Genomic DNA, 16918 nt, shown 5'->3' on the forward strand with positions numbered 1-16918 from the left:
GTGAGGCCCACAGCAGAAGAGCAGCATTCTCTAACTTCGACTGAATGGACCTCAACAATGCAGGAATGTGTGTGTGTGTGTGTTTGGACAGAGGGAGGCAGGATTTGGAGCCTCTCTTTGGTTACTATGGTAACTGTGATGAAAGCCCAGAGGGGGAGTTTGCCCTCTTTCTCTTTCATTGTGTTTCAGTGTGTGTGTGTGTGTGTGTGTGTGTCTCAGTGTGTGTGAGCGTCGACCAGCTGATAGAGAGATTTCACTGAACAAGACGAGAGCGAAGGAAAGAAAGAGAAGAGAAAAGCAGCTGAAGACGAGGAGACGAGGAGAGAGCATTGGGACGTTGAGGTAACTCGGACAGAAAAATGTTTATTCAAATGTAATTTATCGTCTTGTTGTTTTTGTTTTGGTAGACAAAGAGTTTTTTTCAGAGAAACTAAGAGAAGTGAAACTTTGAGAGTCGTCTGTTGAGACTGAAGTTTTGAGGCTGACGAGTTTCTGTGTCATTACAAACAGTCTGTGTCGTTTTCTCTGACAGCCACCAGGTGGAGCTGAAGAGAGGCTAACATTTAAAAGACCAGGGACACAGTGCCACTGTGTATGTGTGTGTGTGTATGTGTGTGTGATTAGACTGAGCTTTTGTGTTGTTGACCTACTTCTGCTGAAGCTGAATGACTCCAGACCAGAGCTGGTCTCCGGAGACCAGGACTGAGACCAGCCTGCTCTCTGTTTGCTCCTCAGTTTGTGTCTCTGTGGCCACACTGAGGAACATTAACTCCGGTCCTGAACAGACGGGATCTGGCCCAGGTCTTACATGTACCCTTCACATCCATTTGAATGGGTTCATGTTCTGCAGCTCACCATTGCAGGTCCAATCAGGGTCTTGGAGCTTTTTCTGGACTGGGACCAGTGTCACAGGTCTCAGAGAGACCAGCTGCTTTCCTAGGCTCCATTCACACGAATGGGTCAGTAAAAGATAAAAGATGCTCGAGGAGTTGCACACTTGTAGATTTTTTCTCTCCCACAAACAATAAACATAACTGTTACACCTCAAATCCTTCATTGCATTAAGAAACTCATACACTCAAATTTTTTGCTACAGTGACTATTTTATACAACTACTACTTCCACTGTCACAGGTGCACCAAAAATACCTTCATGATTGCTCCTCACGTCCACACAACTCCAGTTTTCAAGCACCAAAAATGGAGACTTTTCTGCTTCCCCTTGGTCTCCATGAAGACTATCCAGGTGTGGCAGGGGACTACAGTTGTTCTCCAGTGTAGACAACAGAGCTGTGGTTGAATTACACTTACCTGATCTGTAACTTTGCCTCTCATTTCCTGTTCTACTATCTTCTCTTGTGTAGGTTTAGACCCTCCCATTGATGACATCACCAACATTGGCCCTGCCCACACACCAACAGCTCCACCATGGCTGACAAAGAGCTCTCTTCTTCTCATCAGAATGGCAGGATTGCGGGAGTAGTTCCCAAAAGTTCTCCAACCCCTCACCAGAATTGTGGTATGGATGCAGAACTGGGACGCCACAGTCCCAGGGACACCAGTCCTCTTCCGAAGGCGCACACTGCTCCCAGCAGCAGGACTTCAGTCTCCACCTCACCCCTCAGGACCCTTGGGGGTCTTGTGACTCCTGTTCTAGGGTCTGGTCCTGAATGCAGCTCCAGCTCCACCAGACCCCAAAGTCAGAGCCTTGGTTCTGCCCTGAGCTCCAGCACCAGAACTATTGCTAACAGGAGCAGGGTAAGTCTCCCCTGCTGCAACTGTAAGACCTGTAGTTCTAAACACAGATTTTTAAAGAGCTGATCGATCAGGTTTCAACATGTGACGAAGTGCATCTTTTGCTAAAATGTTTTTTTTTTGTTTTAAAAATGAAGTTTACAAATTAAATATGTTTTTCATATTTGTCGCTCAGTCACACGCTTTTGTCTTTACTAATCTGGATCATTTTCCTCTCAGATGAACACAGCAGCCAAATCTAGAACTAGTCTGACACCACTTACATAAACAAACAGGGCTACCTACATGATGAGGTCTGATGGTTTGTGAGGGTGGCCTGAATTATTGTTTCAGTCTGTGGGGGTTTAAGTCACCAACACTGAAAATGAGAACGTGCACCCAGTAACTCTTCACTCTCTAATAAACCTGACTGTTCCTTGTTGTTGTAGCGCAGGAGCAGCCAGCAGGAGGAGTCGGAGGCCTTGTTAGACCTGATCCTGGAGTCACAGAGTCAGAGACTAGATGACCAGAGAGCCAGCATAAATCTGCTTCCTGATCCAGGATCGGCTGCTCTGTGTGGGGCCTGCAGCCCCGACCAGCCCCACCTGCCCGTTTTGGACTTCTACTACATGTTAATACACTACCAGGTAACATGTCACATGTAAATATTGTGTGTTAATAAAATCTGTTTTTAGGGCTAAAAAGGTAATGACACTCATGTTTGTCTTCAGTGTCTCAGGTTAAATTCCCAGAGTTCAATAAACAAACCTCATTTGGTTTGAGGCACAAAAGTGACAATTTTAGTTCAGAAACAAGCAGGACACAAGAATCTATACCACCAGGTTGGATTACATGAATGTAACTGGAATCAGTTGGTATTAAACAGGCACCCTTTACCCTGTATGCGATTAATGGATGTTGGTAGGACCCAACTGCAGCACAAAACACCACAAGTAAGATTAGTAATGACTTTTATTTGCTGGAATGAGGGGAAGCAGGTGCACAATAGTATAGTTCAGGTTACTACACAGGACAAATCTCTTGGGGTTTGGGGTGGACCCGGGGCCCGGGGCTGGAGAGTTGTGAGTCAGGTGTGTGGATCGAGGTGCCTGAACTTGCACACACTGGGGAAAGTTCACCAGGCACCAATGGTACTGTTAGGGAGCAGGCTGGAGACGTAGTCAAGGGTGCAGGAGGATCAGAACCAGGTGAGCAGTCAGTGGGGCACTAGAACCAGGAAGGAGCAGGCAGGCAGGTAATCAGAGTCAGACAAAGGATCAGGAAACCAGGAGGGGTACTCACAAGACGACCACTGCGACGTCAGAGCTGGAGAATGCCAAACAGCCACAGGCAGACGGTAACCAGGAAGAGCACAGGGAGAACTCGTGGTTGGGGACAGAAGGCTGAGGCGTTTACCAGAGCAGAGACAAGGCAAGATGGTCAGGGACGAGCGGAGTCGATACCAGGAAGTCAGTCCGGAGAAGACCGCTGGAAAGTCTTGCATGGGTACAAAGAACAATCTGGCAATGAGTGAATGAACCGGGGATGCATATATACTGGCTTAACGAGTGATGAGATGCAGCTGGGAGCCCAAGGTGTAGCTGATGAAGTATGTGTGGCCGGTGGTGGGAGTGAGACAGAGGTGGGGTAGGTGGAAAATTACTGAAGCTGCAAGTGAAGGCAGAGCAGGCTGTGACAACCTGCCTGTACCCTGGTTTAGAAACCTGCTTGTTACTGTGGTTTTTACAGACCTTGTTCATGTTGCCAACTGTAAAGGTTCAGGGTAAAAGAACATGTAAGAACAGGGTACAGGAATAAACTGGATACAAGGTAGGTACAGTATATAGGATACAGGAAGGATAAAAGAACAGGTAGGAGCAAGGTAGAGGTTACAGATAGATAGATAGATAGATAGGTACATAGATAGTCTGCTCTGCTGAGGACTGCTAGTTTTTTGTCTTGTTAACCTGCTGTCTCTGATCATTAATCAGCACTGGAGGATTACACTGGTAACTGGTTTCAGGTGCACTGAGGGAACAAGGAACAGGTGTAGTTTAACAAAGGAAAATGCAGGGTCTGACCAGGGTCATCATGTGGGGTCATGGAGGGTTTCACTGACCAATCTCTCCGTAAATCTTCAATTTACGGAGGCAGGCAAATTTAGGAGGGTCTAAAATAAAGAGAGTTGCAATCAAGTTTGTTCAAGAGGGAGAGAAAGTTGGTAAGACAGCAAGGAGGCAAGGCAGCTTAGAAGGTGCTTGTGATTGGGAAATGCAGGTAGATTTAGGAGGAAAGCTTGTTGTTCCCCAGGAAATAGCCAGTACAAAGCTAAGGCCTGATATAGTCTTGTGGTCTAGGAGCAGAATGAAAGTATGTTTCATAGAGCTGACTGTTCCGTGGGAGGCCTTAGTTGAAGAAGCATATGAAAGGAAAAAGCTCGGGTATGTAGAGTTGGGGGCAGAAGCAGAGCAGCGAGGATGGAAAGTTAGGATTTGTCCAGTGGAAGTAGGATGTAGAGGATTTGTAGCAAGGTCTGTTGTCTCTTTGGTGAGGGAGTTAGGAGCAAGTGGACAGAGTGTGAGGAAAATAGTAAAGGACATGTCAGATGAGGCAGCAAGATCCAGTCAGTGGATTTGGATGAGAAGAAGTAATGGTAGCTGGGGGCCCAGCAGGGGGAGCACTTAGGATAGACAGACTCTTAGGAGAAGCAAGGAAGAAATCCAGGAAGAGGAAGTGTTTTTAAGTGGGGGGTGTGGCCTGTGTGAGCCTCTTTGAGACCATGCGGTTAGTCCAGGTGAGGTGGCCTGTATTGTTTGCTTGTATTGTTTGAATTGGTTTGTAGTGTGTCTTTGACTGTTTAGGTGAGTTTGTTTGTTTTAGGTGAGTTGTATTGTCTTGGAGAGTGGGGGAGTAGTGGGAGGTAGAGCACAGCCTAATCCGGCGGGGGAGTGTTTAGCCTAACAAGGCATCTCTCCCTGACACTACCTCCCTCATTCAAACTGGCCGCCACTTTCTGGGAAAAAAAAATAAAAATAAAAAAAAACATCTAGTCCTACACAACAGAACTGTTTAGGGGAGTTTGTTTGCTGAATCTGTTAGTGTGTTTTGTCAGAGTTGATGATGGTGTTGTTTGTGGTAGCATAGGCAAGATAAAGAAAATAGTGGTGGTGTGAGGAGCAGTGATGGCTGGCATTAGGGGAGTGACTCTGGGACGCCAGTGATCACTGTCTAGCCTCCTGGAGGTGTCGTGGGACCAACTAAACGAAACACTGGTGAAAGGAGGTTCCCACCTGATGACCCCAAAGACATGTTAGTTATCACTGCTCATTAGTCTGTATAGCTAAATTAATAGTTATCATAGGACATGTTAAGCTTAGGGAGCTATTCACTGAGTCTGGTCCATTTTCTGTAGCACAAGTTTCTTGTGTTTACCTTAAATTCTGTCTGCAGTCTGACAGGATGGAGGACCAGAGGTGCCCCCTTCCTGATCTGGATGATGTGATTGGATCCGTTCCTGAAGGTCAGGAGGATTTCTTCAGCTTGATCCAGAGAGTTCAATCCAGGAGGATGGATGAGCAGAGGGCCTCACTGCTGATGACACACAACAAGGATGATGATGATGACGCAGATTCCAATGGCTCTTACCCCCATCGCCGCCATCACTTCTGAAGATCAGGGTCTGAGAGCACAGGGACAGGGTTTTACTCAGTCTGGATCTTGTCATCAGAATATTTCGATGTTTTTGTGAATCAGTACGGCCACAGGATTCAGACCGGAACCAGGATCCAGACTGTGTTGTTGTGGATGACTCTTCTACTTGCTGATTCCAAGCACAAACCTGAGTTCAAACAGGGTGAAGGTCTGATCTGAGACCAGCCAACTGTGTTCTTACTGTGCAATCGGTTTTGTCAGCCATTGCTGGCCTAGAATCTGGGTTTGACGCCAGGACTTAAAGGTCTTCTGTTAGGTCCACGTTTCTGTAAGCTGGACCATGTCTTAATGTGTGAGACGTGAACCACATCCTGGCGCCAGTGACACATCGTTAACTGAGAGTCGTGGTGGAAGGAACGCACCAACAAAAACATGCAGAAGAAGAGTAGCTGTACACGTGAACCATTGACTTGGCTCTTCTGTTAATGTAACTGTAGAACTACTGATGATTAGAAGGTCACTCTCTCTGACCAACATTAAACTGAGTATGTCTGTCCTGCTGTCTCCACAAAACAAAGCAGAACCCAGAATCAAGATCTTACTGCAAGGGCATAGGTTGGGTCTCAACATTGGTAGGGACACAACAACTCCGCCCCCCCCACCCCCCACCCAAAACCAAGAGGACTGTCAACCAAATGGTTTATTAACATATAATATCTGAATTTAATTTAAATCAAACTAACAGTATCAGATCAAAAACAAAACTAAAACTTTAAGATATTATAATGTGTTCCATGTATAATAACTTACAAGTTAACATCAGAATACATGGACTATGGCTACGTCAAATGTAAGTTAGTAATTCATTGTTAAACCATAATAGTCTGTTTGATCTGAAGATGAACCTTTTTCCAGTTGACATTTTTCTGGTGCAGTGTGATATTCTCACATGATGTGAGCCTTCAGATAGTGCTGCCCTTTCAGCCAATCAAATGCTAACATGCCTAAATCAGGCATCTTGGAGATGTAGCCTCTTGGAGGGCACATCAAAATGATCTAATATGATTTTACACCAAACATAGTGTGAACAAGTTCACTCAAATATTTGTAGGGACATTTCTGTCCTACCAAAATATTGGAATGGACACGTCCCTACCATCCATATGCAAACCTTAGGCCATGCCTTACAGAGTCTTCCAGGTTCAGGTTCTGGTATGTTCTGTTAGCTGCACATTTCCACCACATCGATCACATCAAAGCACACATCTGTTCTGATCTTCTTTAAAAACCGTTTACCATCAGATGACCCCTCAGGGTCTTGGACTTATGTTGAGGAACTATGAATTCTGCAGCCCACACTCTCCTGGTGTTTGGACTTTATAATGAAGAGCAGACGATCCAACAGAAACAGGACTAGTTAAGACCTGAACCCACTCTACCTTTACCTATGTCCTGTAGTGAATATGGAGATTTAAACTGTAACTTCAGTAGGAACTGTCACATATTTTAACATGGTTCTGATTTTAAATATTTATCTAACAAACGCATCAGTGTTTTTTTCTGTTCAGAGGAAGAAATTAAGGATGGAAGAAGCTGAGCTGAAGGTAAAAGGTCAGGTCTAGTTAAAAGAAGCTGGACATTATGAGTTATCTGTAAGTTCAGCTATTGCTACATGGCAAATGTTAGCATTAACAGCTGTTCACTCACCAGTCTTGTCAAGAGCTTTAGCCATTGTTGTGTTTACGATACGAGAGGTTATAATATGTCCTCTGGACAGTCACTCAGTATCAGAGAGCTATCTGGTTAGCATGCTAACTTCAATAGAAGAAGAGAAGTTAGCATTGTAAGCACTGGCTGTTGGTCAGTAAATGAATGAAGTTTGATGCTGAACTCACATTGTTTCTCCTAGACTGGTATGTAAACAGCTGCTAATGCTAATGTTAGCTATGTAGCCTTAGCAAAACCTTACAAACAGGTCCTTTAATGTCAGGTCCTGCTGTCTGTCCTCATTGTCTCTGCTGGAGTTCAAAAGTGTTGATGGTTTGAAACAGGAAGTACAAATACAGGATCAGAGTTTAATGTGAAAAGAAGGAAGTTTAAATAAACTGTAAGTGATAAAACAGCAGGATAGTGTGGACACAACGACCTCAGCTAACATTTAGCATCTAAATGGATATTACATGTTTGGAAAAACTTTTTAACAAATGAAGAAAGAGCATTAGAAACCAAATCAATCGATCGATTGTTATTGTGACTTGACTTAAAACAAAAAACCTACAAGCCACAGAGGGGCTGCTATACCGTGACTTGCCTGATTGACGCGTCTCCTTTGTGCAGCGAGTTGATTAAGTCATACCACGAACGTCCGTGCAGCAATAATCAAAGTGTTTCTTTTCATCTTGTGATCCATCACAGTAAACCATACGTTGACCTAAATGTATTTATAGCCATTAATAACTTAAATGAAAATGAAACAAAAGCTCAATGGTCGGCCATGCTACACTTGACTGTCCAAAAACTGTGTGCATCCACCGGTAAGCAACACACCTGCTCAGTGATTACTTCCTGACTTACTTGCATTATTTTCATATACACACATACTGATGAACACAATGCACAAACGACTCCAACAATTCTGATTAACCCTCCGGGCTCTATGCTGGCCATTTGTGTCCAGTTCACTTTCTTTTTTTGACCATTTTAGCTGTGTTAATGCATATGGAATGAAATTTCCCAAGGGTCTTGATTTTTTTCAGATTTTTTCATTTTCAACTTCAGCTCCATAAATATATGAATAATATACTGTATACATTCAGTTGTACAACTTGGCTCCATCATGGCCACTTCTGGCCAATTGAAACTCATGAAAACTACATTTTTTAATTCCTTGTTATTTACAGTATTAAATCATACAATTTAGATAAAATAGCTTTCATTCTAAACTCAACGCTTGAAAATTGTAGTTTTTAATGCTTTCTACCAGATTATTTCATTTATCCATTTTTGGCCAAGGGAGAAATTTCATGTAATATTTGTAGTTTCCAATATGGGTCTATGACGGCATGCTGCACTCCAATGGAGCGAATGAATGACACAATTTTGACATAGGTGTGATCTTTAGGATGTCAGATAATGGTTTGTTTGTGCATGAAAAAAATTGTGCCTGTGCATGAAATTGCAGCACAAATATGTATTTGCAAGATAGAGTGAAACAAATTTCCCAGGCAAACTTGGCTTTGATGCACATGTTGAAAGCAGCCGCAGCTTTGTTATTTTCATAAAAAATGCCATACCCAAATATCTAGTCTCCAAAAAAAAAAAAACACAGGACATCTTGTAGAGTTCAAAGTTGCAGCTGCAGGGTAAACAAATCAAACTCGATACAGACACAGCGGTGGAGGAAAATGATGGCAGGGGAACTCCTCAGAAGAATGCTGGCTCTGGTTGGCACAATCAGGAGAAACAAACCAGAGCTACCTCCCCAGCTGCAACAGACGGAGATTCTGTTGTCCGTCTTCGCCTTCACCAAAACTACCATGGCGGTATCCTACATGCCCAAGCGAGGGAAGAATGTGCTTCTTTTGAGCACAAAGCACAGGAAACAAGCAGTCAGCGACGGGGAGAAGAGGAAGCCTGCAGCAATCCTGGGTAACAATAGGTGCAAAGGCGGTGTGGATAACCTAGACAAGGGTGTTGGCATCTACAGTTTTCGAAGGAAAACCAGGCGCTGGCCACTGGCTCTCTTCTACAATCCCCTGGATGTCTCGGCATACAATGCCTTTGTCCTGTGGAAATCAGTCCATCCTGAGTGGGAGTCCTCTAAAACCTACCAATGAAGGGTGTTCCTGGAAGAGCTGGGGCACATGCTGGTGATCATTACTGCTGCCATTGTTGCTGAGATACAGCAGTCTCAATCAGAGCGTGACCCACATCCTGCCAGCAAAATGAGGAGAAGGTGCGAACTGTGCATCTACAGGAGAAGAAAGGCAACCACTTGCTCCAGCTGTGGAAAGTGTGTCTGCAAGGACCACTCTACTGTGGTTTGCACATCCTGTCGCCCTTGAGCATGCACACACACACACACACACACACACACACACACACACACACACACACACACACACACTCACTGAAACACACATTCTTTTAGCATTTTGTAAAAACAAACAATAAATTGCCATTTTTGGCCACTAGTGGGAGTTTGTCTTTTTTGTCACTGCTAAAAAGAATTTAAGGTAAACACAAGAAACTTGTGCTACAGAAAATGGACCAGACTCAGTGAATAGCTCCCTAAGCTTCACATGTCCTATGATAACTATTAATTTAGCTGTACAGACTAATGAGCAGTGATAACTAACATGTCTTTGGGGTCATCAGGTGGGAACCTCCTTTCACCAGTGTTTCGTCTAGTTGGTCCCACGACACCTCCAGGAGGCTAGACAGTGATCACTGGCGTCCCAGAGTCACTCCCCTAATGCCAGCCATCACTGCTCCTCACACCACCACTATTTTCTTTATCTTGCCTCTGCTGCCACAAACAACACCATCATCAACTCTGACAAAACACACTAACAGATTCAGCAAACAAACTCCCCTAAACAGTTGGAGAAAGTGGCGGCCATTTTGAATGAGGGAGGAGGAGTCAAGGAGAGATGCCTTTTTGGGCTAAACTCTCCCCCGCCGGATTAGGCTGTGCTCTACCCCCCCCACACACACACACTCTCCAACACCACACCAAGTAATAATGCAAAAAGAAAAAAAAAAAAAAAAAAAACTTTGTTACTGTTACTGGTACTGACCCGCAATGATGATTAAAAAAATATTAGGTTGCATCAATTATATGGTGAAAAAAATGGCAACTCTCTCTCTTTCTTTCCCTGAAAAGTTAGTGGTAATATGTAATCTAACTGGTATTTTAAGGGTTAAAATTCTGGAATTGATTAAAATTTTGGATTTCATGATCAGGACTGATGCCAAGTAGTGAAAGTAGCAAATATTTTCAGTAGTGTTTGTATAACATTTTGCAAAAGCAAACAGGAGATGGCCATTTGCACGAACATGCTAAGTGGGAGTTTTTCTGTCACTGCACAAAAAAGTAATGATGCATAAAAATCATTGATACTGCTAATTATTGACATACATTTAGCTGCAATGATGGTTAAAAAATAAATCAGGTAGCATGTATTATTTGGTAAAAAAAAACTGTGATTTTATGTTTTTTTCCCATTATAAATCATTAGCATTATGTGATCTAACAGGCAGTTAAAGGGTTAAAAATCTGAATTTGAATGAAATTTTGGTTTTCATGACCAGGAGCCATGCAAATTTAAAAAATCAAGTCGGTGAAAGTGGAAAAATCTTTTAATATATATTAATTTTACAGTATTTTGGGAATGCAAACAGGAGGTGGCCATTATTGGCCACGAACACGCTGAGTGGGAGTTTTATCTACTTTGCTTTCCCTGCACAAAAATAACACTGCATAATAATCAGTGTTGTTGTTAATCAGATGCATATCTCAGACTGTGCTATTAATAATACAAGAAAATCCATTAGCACTGAGAATATAGAAAATGGTCATTTTTTAGGTTGTTTTTCAACAAGTGCATTGTGCAAACAAACTGGCATTTGAAGGGTTAAAAAATTAAAAAGGAATGGATATTTTATACTTATGTCAAGAACTGATTTTAGTTAAAAACCTTATGCAGTAAAAATAGAAAAAAACATAAAAAATCTAAAAAGTTACAGACTCAGCCTGGCTGAGTGGATAGTGATTTTGAGCAAAGCCAGAGGGTTAAAATGACTTTAAAAAGACGAGGTGGTTTTAGAGGGAAGGTTCTGTTACCGCTGTTACTCGCGGGTCTGTGTGTCTCCTGCTGAGTGTCTGTATAAAGGGGATCCGGAAACTCAGTCAGAGTGAGACCTCTGCTCCTCACCCGACGCTCTGTGACGCGCCGCGCGCATGCGCTGCTATCAATTAGGAAGTAAATAAGCAGCGTGTTGCCTTCCGACCGTGTGCAGCAGCAGGGCGGTGAGAGAGGCGAGTTAAACTCCGAATCAAAGTGACCTCAGAACCCGGGTTCTGTGTAGACCAGGTCAGACCAGGGGAACCTGCTGAACCAGTCCAGAACGTTTCTGCAGGAAGCTGGTGTGGGTCTGACTTTGTATCTGGGGGGGGGGAGGGGCTCATTGCTCTGACGCTGACTCATCATCTTTATCCACCACCTCAAGTGTGGCGGGAGCAGCATTGATCAACTGATTACAGGTAGAGAGAGAGAGAGAGAGAGAGAGAGAGAGAGAGAGAGAGAGAGAGAGAGAGAGAGAGAGAGAGAGAGAGTGTGTGTGTGTGTGTGTGTGTGTGTGTGTGTGTGTGTGTGTGTGTGTGTGTGTGTGAGAGAGAGAGTGAGTGAGAGTTTCACACACCCTCACCTTAACCTGCGCTTTCAGTCTCATCTCTTCTTCCGTCCTCTGGCTGCTTTATTTTTGAAAAACCTGGTGTTGTTTTGCAGTGTGGACGGACAGAAACTGTCTTTGCTGTTCCTCCTCCAGAGGATTTGCTGTAACTAACCAACTGCAGAGGAGACAATCTACTTCCTGTTTACACCAGCTTGCACATGCTCAGTGTAGGTGGATGGTCGTATGACGTTTTTTCAGATGTTTTGTTTAATTTGATTTCAAAGTACCGTTTTAAAATGGAAACATAATTGTATGGACACAGCCGAAGACGACCTCCTGTTCTCCAGACCTGGACCTGATCCTCTGGGCCTGAACCTGGACCTGGACCCACTCAACTCAGGAAGTGGATTCAGAGTGAAGCTGCTCTTTAAGGCTGGACCCTGATCCACCTCAGCTTCAGGAACAAACTGGACTCTGACAGCAGCAGTGAGACAGGTGGACTTGTGCTCAGACTGACCTGACTTTGTTTGTTTCCTCTGTTTCAGCTTCAAAAACAAACTGATCTACAGCATCACCTGTGCCCATCCACCTTCATCTCCTCCTCCCATCATGACTCCTCCTACAGACTCCCTCTTTCTCTCGCCACAGAAGAAGAGGAAGAGGAGGTCAGGGAGTCTGGAGGAATCTCCTGTTCCTGTTGACATGGACACACCTGAGAGAGTAGAGAAGAAGAAGAAGAAGAAGAAGAAGAGACAAAAGGAGGAGGAGGAGGAGGACATGGTCATTCTTACTACTCCTGCCAATGAAGAGACAAACAACCAGAATGAGAAAAAAACAAAGAAGAAAAAGAAGAAAAAGGAGAGGCAGGAGGAGGGAGGAGCAGAGGAGAAGGAGGTGGAGGCCGCTGTAGAAACCAGCGAGACAGAAAAAAAGAAGAAGAAGAAGAAGAAACACAAGAACGAACTGAGTGATGTCACTGTCGTCTCCGTAACAAACCATAACAACAGAGAAACAGGCTCCTCGGTTTCCATAGAAATGGACAACACTGGGATAAAGTACGAGAAGAAGAAGAAAGAGGAGAGGAGGATGATGACAGGAAGAAGAGGAGGGGTGAGGAAGACAAAGAAAGGAAGAGCAGCTGTAGATGAAGATCAGTGAGTTATTTTCTTGTAATGTGAACACGTGAAAATAACATCAAATATCTGAAAGAAGTCGTAACGTTTTGAGATAAAAGTCGTAATGTTATAAGGTAAATAATGTAATACTATAATATAAACTACGATATAAATCCAATCACTGTTTCTGTCAAGCTTAAAGGTTCCTTCTTACTCCTCAGTGAGATGTAAAGAAGTTTAACATGACAAATATACTGTGAACATTTTACAACTGTATTGAAAATAAATAAAATAGGTATATATTATAAACTAAAACCTTAATTCTGATCAACAAAAATCAAATCTATTCCAGCCACATGATTGGTTCGGCGCAACGCTATTCTCATTATCATTGGCTGTTCGTGTTGTCTGTCAAAACATGGCTGAATGAGTTCGACATTGTATCGAGCGTGTCTTATATAAGTTATTTTTGGATAATTGTCTTTATGGTTTTATCGCCCAGCCCTACTACAGCCTATAGCATGAAGTCTTCCTCTTTGTTGTAGGCTGGACTGGGCGTTGGTGGAGGAGCTGCAGGAGTTTGTTCCAGACGTCAAGAAAAAATCAGTCGATGAGATCAATAAACTGCTGAGATACGACCTGCAGCGCTTCAAGAACTTCAAACAGCAAGGTACTAATACTGCAAACACTTCGGACAAGGTACTAATACTGCAAACACTTCGGATAAGGTACTAATACTGCAAACACTTCAGACAGCAAGGTACTAATACTACAGACACACCTGTTCCTCCAGGTGTGTCTCTACGTCAGGGGCGGTGCTCTCAGCAGGAGAATCTGCGAATCAGACAGAACGTCTCAGACTTCCTGGCTCTGACAGGCATCAGCTCAGCCAATCAGCTTCTGTTTCCTCAGAGGTACAAGGAGCAGGAGGTGGAGATCAGGAAGCTGAGAGTACAACATCACTTCCTGGAGAGGATTGGTACGTAAATACATCACTGTCATCATCATCATCAGCTGATCACATGGACTGTCACTGATGGAAAGTACTTTATTCCATCTCTCTCTCTCCACCTGTCTCTCTCTCTCCACCTGTCTGCCTCTCAGCTGAGGGGATCCCTCGGACATGTCATCAGGTTCACACCAGAGCCAAGAAGATTTTTGACGAGAGGAATCACATGGGAAGGTCAGAGGTCCAACCACCAAATAATGTTTCTGTTCTTTGTGTTCTACCTGCGGAACCCCCTGTATCTTTATGTTCTACCTGCGGAACCCCCTGTATCTTTATGTTCTACCTGCGGAACCCCCTGTATCTTTATGTTCTACCTGCGGAACCCCCTGTATCTTTATGTTCTACCTGCGGAACCCCCTGTATCTTTATGTTCTACCTGCGGAACCCTCTGTATCTTTATGTTCTACCCGAAGAACCCTCTGTATCTTTATGTTCTACCTGCGGAACCCTCTGTATCTTTATGTTCTACCTGAAGAACCCTCTGTATCTTTATGTTCTACCTGAAGAGAACCCCCTGTATCTTTATGTTCTACCTGCAGAACCCCCTGTATCTTTATGTTCTACCCGAAGAACCCCCTTTATCTTTATGTTCTACCTGCGGAACCCTCTGTATCTTTATGTTCTACCTGCGGAACCCCCTGTATCTTTATGTTCTACCTGCGGAACCCCCTGTATCTTTATGTTCTACCTGCGGAACCCCCTGTATCTTTATGTTCTACCTGCAGAACCCCCTGTATCTTTATGTTCTACCCGAAGAACCCCCTTTATCTTTATGTTCTACCTGCGGAACCCTCTGTATCTTTATGTTCTACCTGAAGAACCCTCTGTATCTTTATGTTCTACCTGAAGAACCCTCTGTATCTTTATGTTCTACCTGCGGAACCCCCTGTATCTTTATGTTCTACCTGAAGAGAACCCCCTGTATCTTTATGTTCTACCTGAGGAACCCTCTGTATCTCAGTGTTCTACCTGTGGAACCCTCTGATGTGGGTGTCTTCTTTCAGGTTCTCAGAGGAGGAGATGCGTTCTCTGATAAAGTTTCAGAACCTCCACGGTAACGACTGGAGGACGATCGCTAAGAAGATGGACCGCAGTGCCTACGCCTTGGAGAAACGCTTCGCCGCCATTGGTAAACAGCCTGAACCCTGAGCCGGTGTGACTCTGGATCCTTCAGACTAAAAACAGATCTGCCTCAGACCAGGACTTTGACTTCAGCAGTGACATGTCTCTGTCTGGACTCTGGCTGGGACGGTGCAGGTCTGAGGCTGGGTCAGGGTCTACAGCTGCCACACCTGCTCCTGATCTTTTGTGTCTGTCACCTTCAAAATATTTTAAAGCAGGATCCAGTTCAGGACTGATCTGTGTCCATGTGCAGCTCCAGGTCATGGGTTGTGGAGTCCAGATGAAGAGTCCAGGTTGAAACGAGCTCTGAAGGCTCACCTGGAGGGGTTGGCCCAGCAGAGTCCTGCAGGTCCAGTTCTGACCAGAGACCACCTGTGGAACAACTTGCCCTGGAAGGAGATCAGTCAGCAGGTCGGAACCAGATCCTGGATCCAGTGTCGCCTCAAGTGGTGAGTGCTCCAGCTGGGTCTGATACCGGTCCTAGACTGATACTGGTCCTGGACTGTGTTCAGGTGTTCTCTCTCTGTGTTTCAGGTTCACCTTCCTGAAGTTGAAACTGTTCTCAGGTGGCAGCACTAACAACCGAGGAGCTGAAGGAGTTCAGGCGAAAATCCACCTCATCAACATGTAAGGTCACATGACACACCTCCAGACCTGAGCCAGACCACCTGATCTGACCTCTACGGGGGGGGTTCAACTAAAACTGAAACGTGTGTGTGTGTTTTTCAGATTGTACAACATGCGTGTGGATGATGCGGCTGACATCAACTGGGATGAGGTCGCTCAGAGTGTCGGGTGAGGTCAAAGGTCACAGTGACCTATCAGCATAGTAATGTAACTGTACAGTTCTGACTGAAGTAATGTGTGTGTTGCAGTAGGGTCACTCCCATGTGTGTACAGAAGAGTTTCCACAGGCTGAAGGTTTCCAGAGTTCCAAACTGGACCAGTTTATCATATGGAGGTCAGTACCACACCTGTACCTGTCTGTACCACAACACCTGTGGCTGTGTGTACCTGTCTCTGGTTATGAACATATAAATAATCCCCCCCCCCCAGAGATCATTGACTTCCTGCATCAGCGGGAGGTTCCTGTACTGAAGAAGCGACTGAGGAGGTTCAGCGGAGAGAAGCAGGAGCAGCAGGAGCAGCAGGAGAACAGGTTCCTGCTGTCAGGCATCTTCAGCTCTCTGGGCGAGGAGGACCAGGACTTTGTGGAGGTGGACAACAGTCAGCTGACCTACAGCCAATCGGGATACAGAAGGCTGTGAAGACAGAGGCTCGTTTTAAGACACTATGTTTAAAAAATGACAGGCCACACCCACCTTCACTGTGATAGGCTGTCTGCAGGCGTCTGTCAGAGGTGGGGCTTCCTGTCACAGACTGAAAATTGTTGAACAGATGTTGACCACAGGAAGCTTTTATTTTCAAGGTCCTGATGTATTGATTATCACGTTTTAACTTTCTAATGAAATGAGTTTTTCATCTTGTCTGTCTGAGCTGCTTATTTATCATGTTAATCAATATTATTGATCAGAAGGTTATTGGACAGATTATTTTCAGATTTAAGGACCTTAAAATTTGTAATTAATTGATTTAATTACTTCATTGAATTATCGATTATAATATTAAGCCCTCAAACCCTTCATCAAGAAAACCATTTTATGCAAATTACCATAATTATATCATTAATCAGTTAATCAATGGAACTTTAAGTAAAAAGTTCAGAAAGTTTTTTATTCATTATTGTAAGTCAACAGCTGCTTATGGTAACGTTAACTGCTAATGCTAATGTTAGCTATGTCGCATTAGCTTAACCCACATATAGCTCCTTTTAAACATTAAACACCCTTAAAATTGTATCTTAAAAGAACCTTAATTAATAAACGTACACA

At 44.0% G+C, this 16918-nt stretch overlaps 2 protein-coding genes across 4 annotated transcripts; both read left to right on the forward strand.

Annotated features, from left to right (window-relative positions):
* The first annotated feature begins 17 nt into the window (after window positions 1–17).
* On the forward strand, window positions 18–7507 carry gpsm1a (G protein signaling modulator 1a). Its single transcript, XM_056375293.1, has 4 exons — window positions 18–342; window positions 1364–1757; window positions 2183–2380; window positions 5184–7507. Exons 2-4 carry the CDS (start codon window positions 1428–1430, stop codon window positions 5400–5402), a joined length of 747 nt encoding a protein of 248 aa, XP_056231268.1. The 5' UTR covers window positions 18–342; window positions 1364–1427; the 3' UTR covers window positions 5403–7507.
* A 3850-nt stretch (window positions 7508–11357) lies between these two features.
* Window positions 11358–16513, forward strand: LOC130169981 (transcription termination factor 1-like). 3 transcript variants are annotated; one of them, XM_056377053.1, is made up of 12 exons: window positions 11359–11649; window positions 11894–12007; window positions 12326–12934; window positions 13441–13565; window positions 13689–13874; window positions 14000–14078; window positions 14909–15033; window positions 15280–15475; window positions 15561–15653; window positions 15756–15821; window positions 15902–15987; window positions 16083–16513. In XM_056377053.1, exons 3-12 carry the CDS (start codon window positions 12390–12392, stop codon window positions 16292–16294), a joined length of 1713 nt encoding a protein of 570 aa, XP_056233028.1. In that variant the 5' UTR covers window positions 11359–11649; window positions 11894–12007; window positions 12326–12389; the 3' UTR covers window positions 16295–16513. The 3 variants fall into 3 exon arrangements, with proteins under 3 accessions (XP_056233029.1, XP_056233028.1, XP_056233027.1); XM_056377054.1 differs by lacking the exon at window positions 11894–12007 and having other exon boundaries at window positions 11358–11649; window positions 15905–15987; XM_056377052.1 differs by lacking the exon at window positions 11894–12007.
* Window positions 16514–16918: the final 405 nt, after the last annotated feature.

This window comes from Seriola aureovittata, chromosome 5, assembly GCF_021018895.1.
Source record: "Seriola aureovittata isolate HTS-2021-v1 ecotype China chromosome 5, ASM2101889v1, whole genome shotgun sequence".
NCBI lineage: Eukaryota > Metazoa > Chordata > Actinopteri > Carangiformes > Carangidae > Seriola > Seriola aureovittata.

Excerpts from the sequence above, each read along its gene's own strand:
- gpsm1a (XM_056375293.1), top strand. The coding sequence starts at position 1,428 with ATGGCTGACAAAGAGCTCTCTTCTTCTCATCAGAATGGCAGGATTGCG. Across the intron at positions 1,758-2,182 it reads CTATTGCTAACAGGAGCAGG|CGCAGGAGCAGCCAGCAGGA; the intron begins GTAAGTCTCCCC and ends TTGTTGTTGTAG. Across the intron at positions 2,381-5,183 it reads ACATGTTAATACACTACCAG|TCTGACAGGATGGAGGACCA; the intron begins GTAACATGTCAC and ends TTCTGTCTGCAG.
- LOC130169981 (XM_056377053.1), top strand. The coding sequence starts at position 12,390 with ATGACTCCTCCTACAGACTCCCTCTTTCTCTCGCCACAGAAGAAGAGG. Across the intron at positions 13,566-13,688 it reads CAAGAACTTCAAACAGCAAG|GTGTGTCTCTACGTCAGGGG; the intron begins GTACTAATACTG and ends CTGTTCCTCCAG. Across the intron at positions 15,476-15,560 it reads ATCCAGTGTCGCCTCAAGTG|GTTCACCTTCCTGAAGTTGA; the intron begins GTGAGTGCTCCA and ends TCTGTGTTTCAG.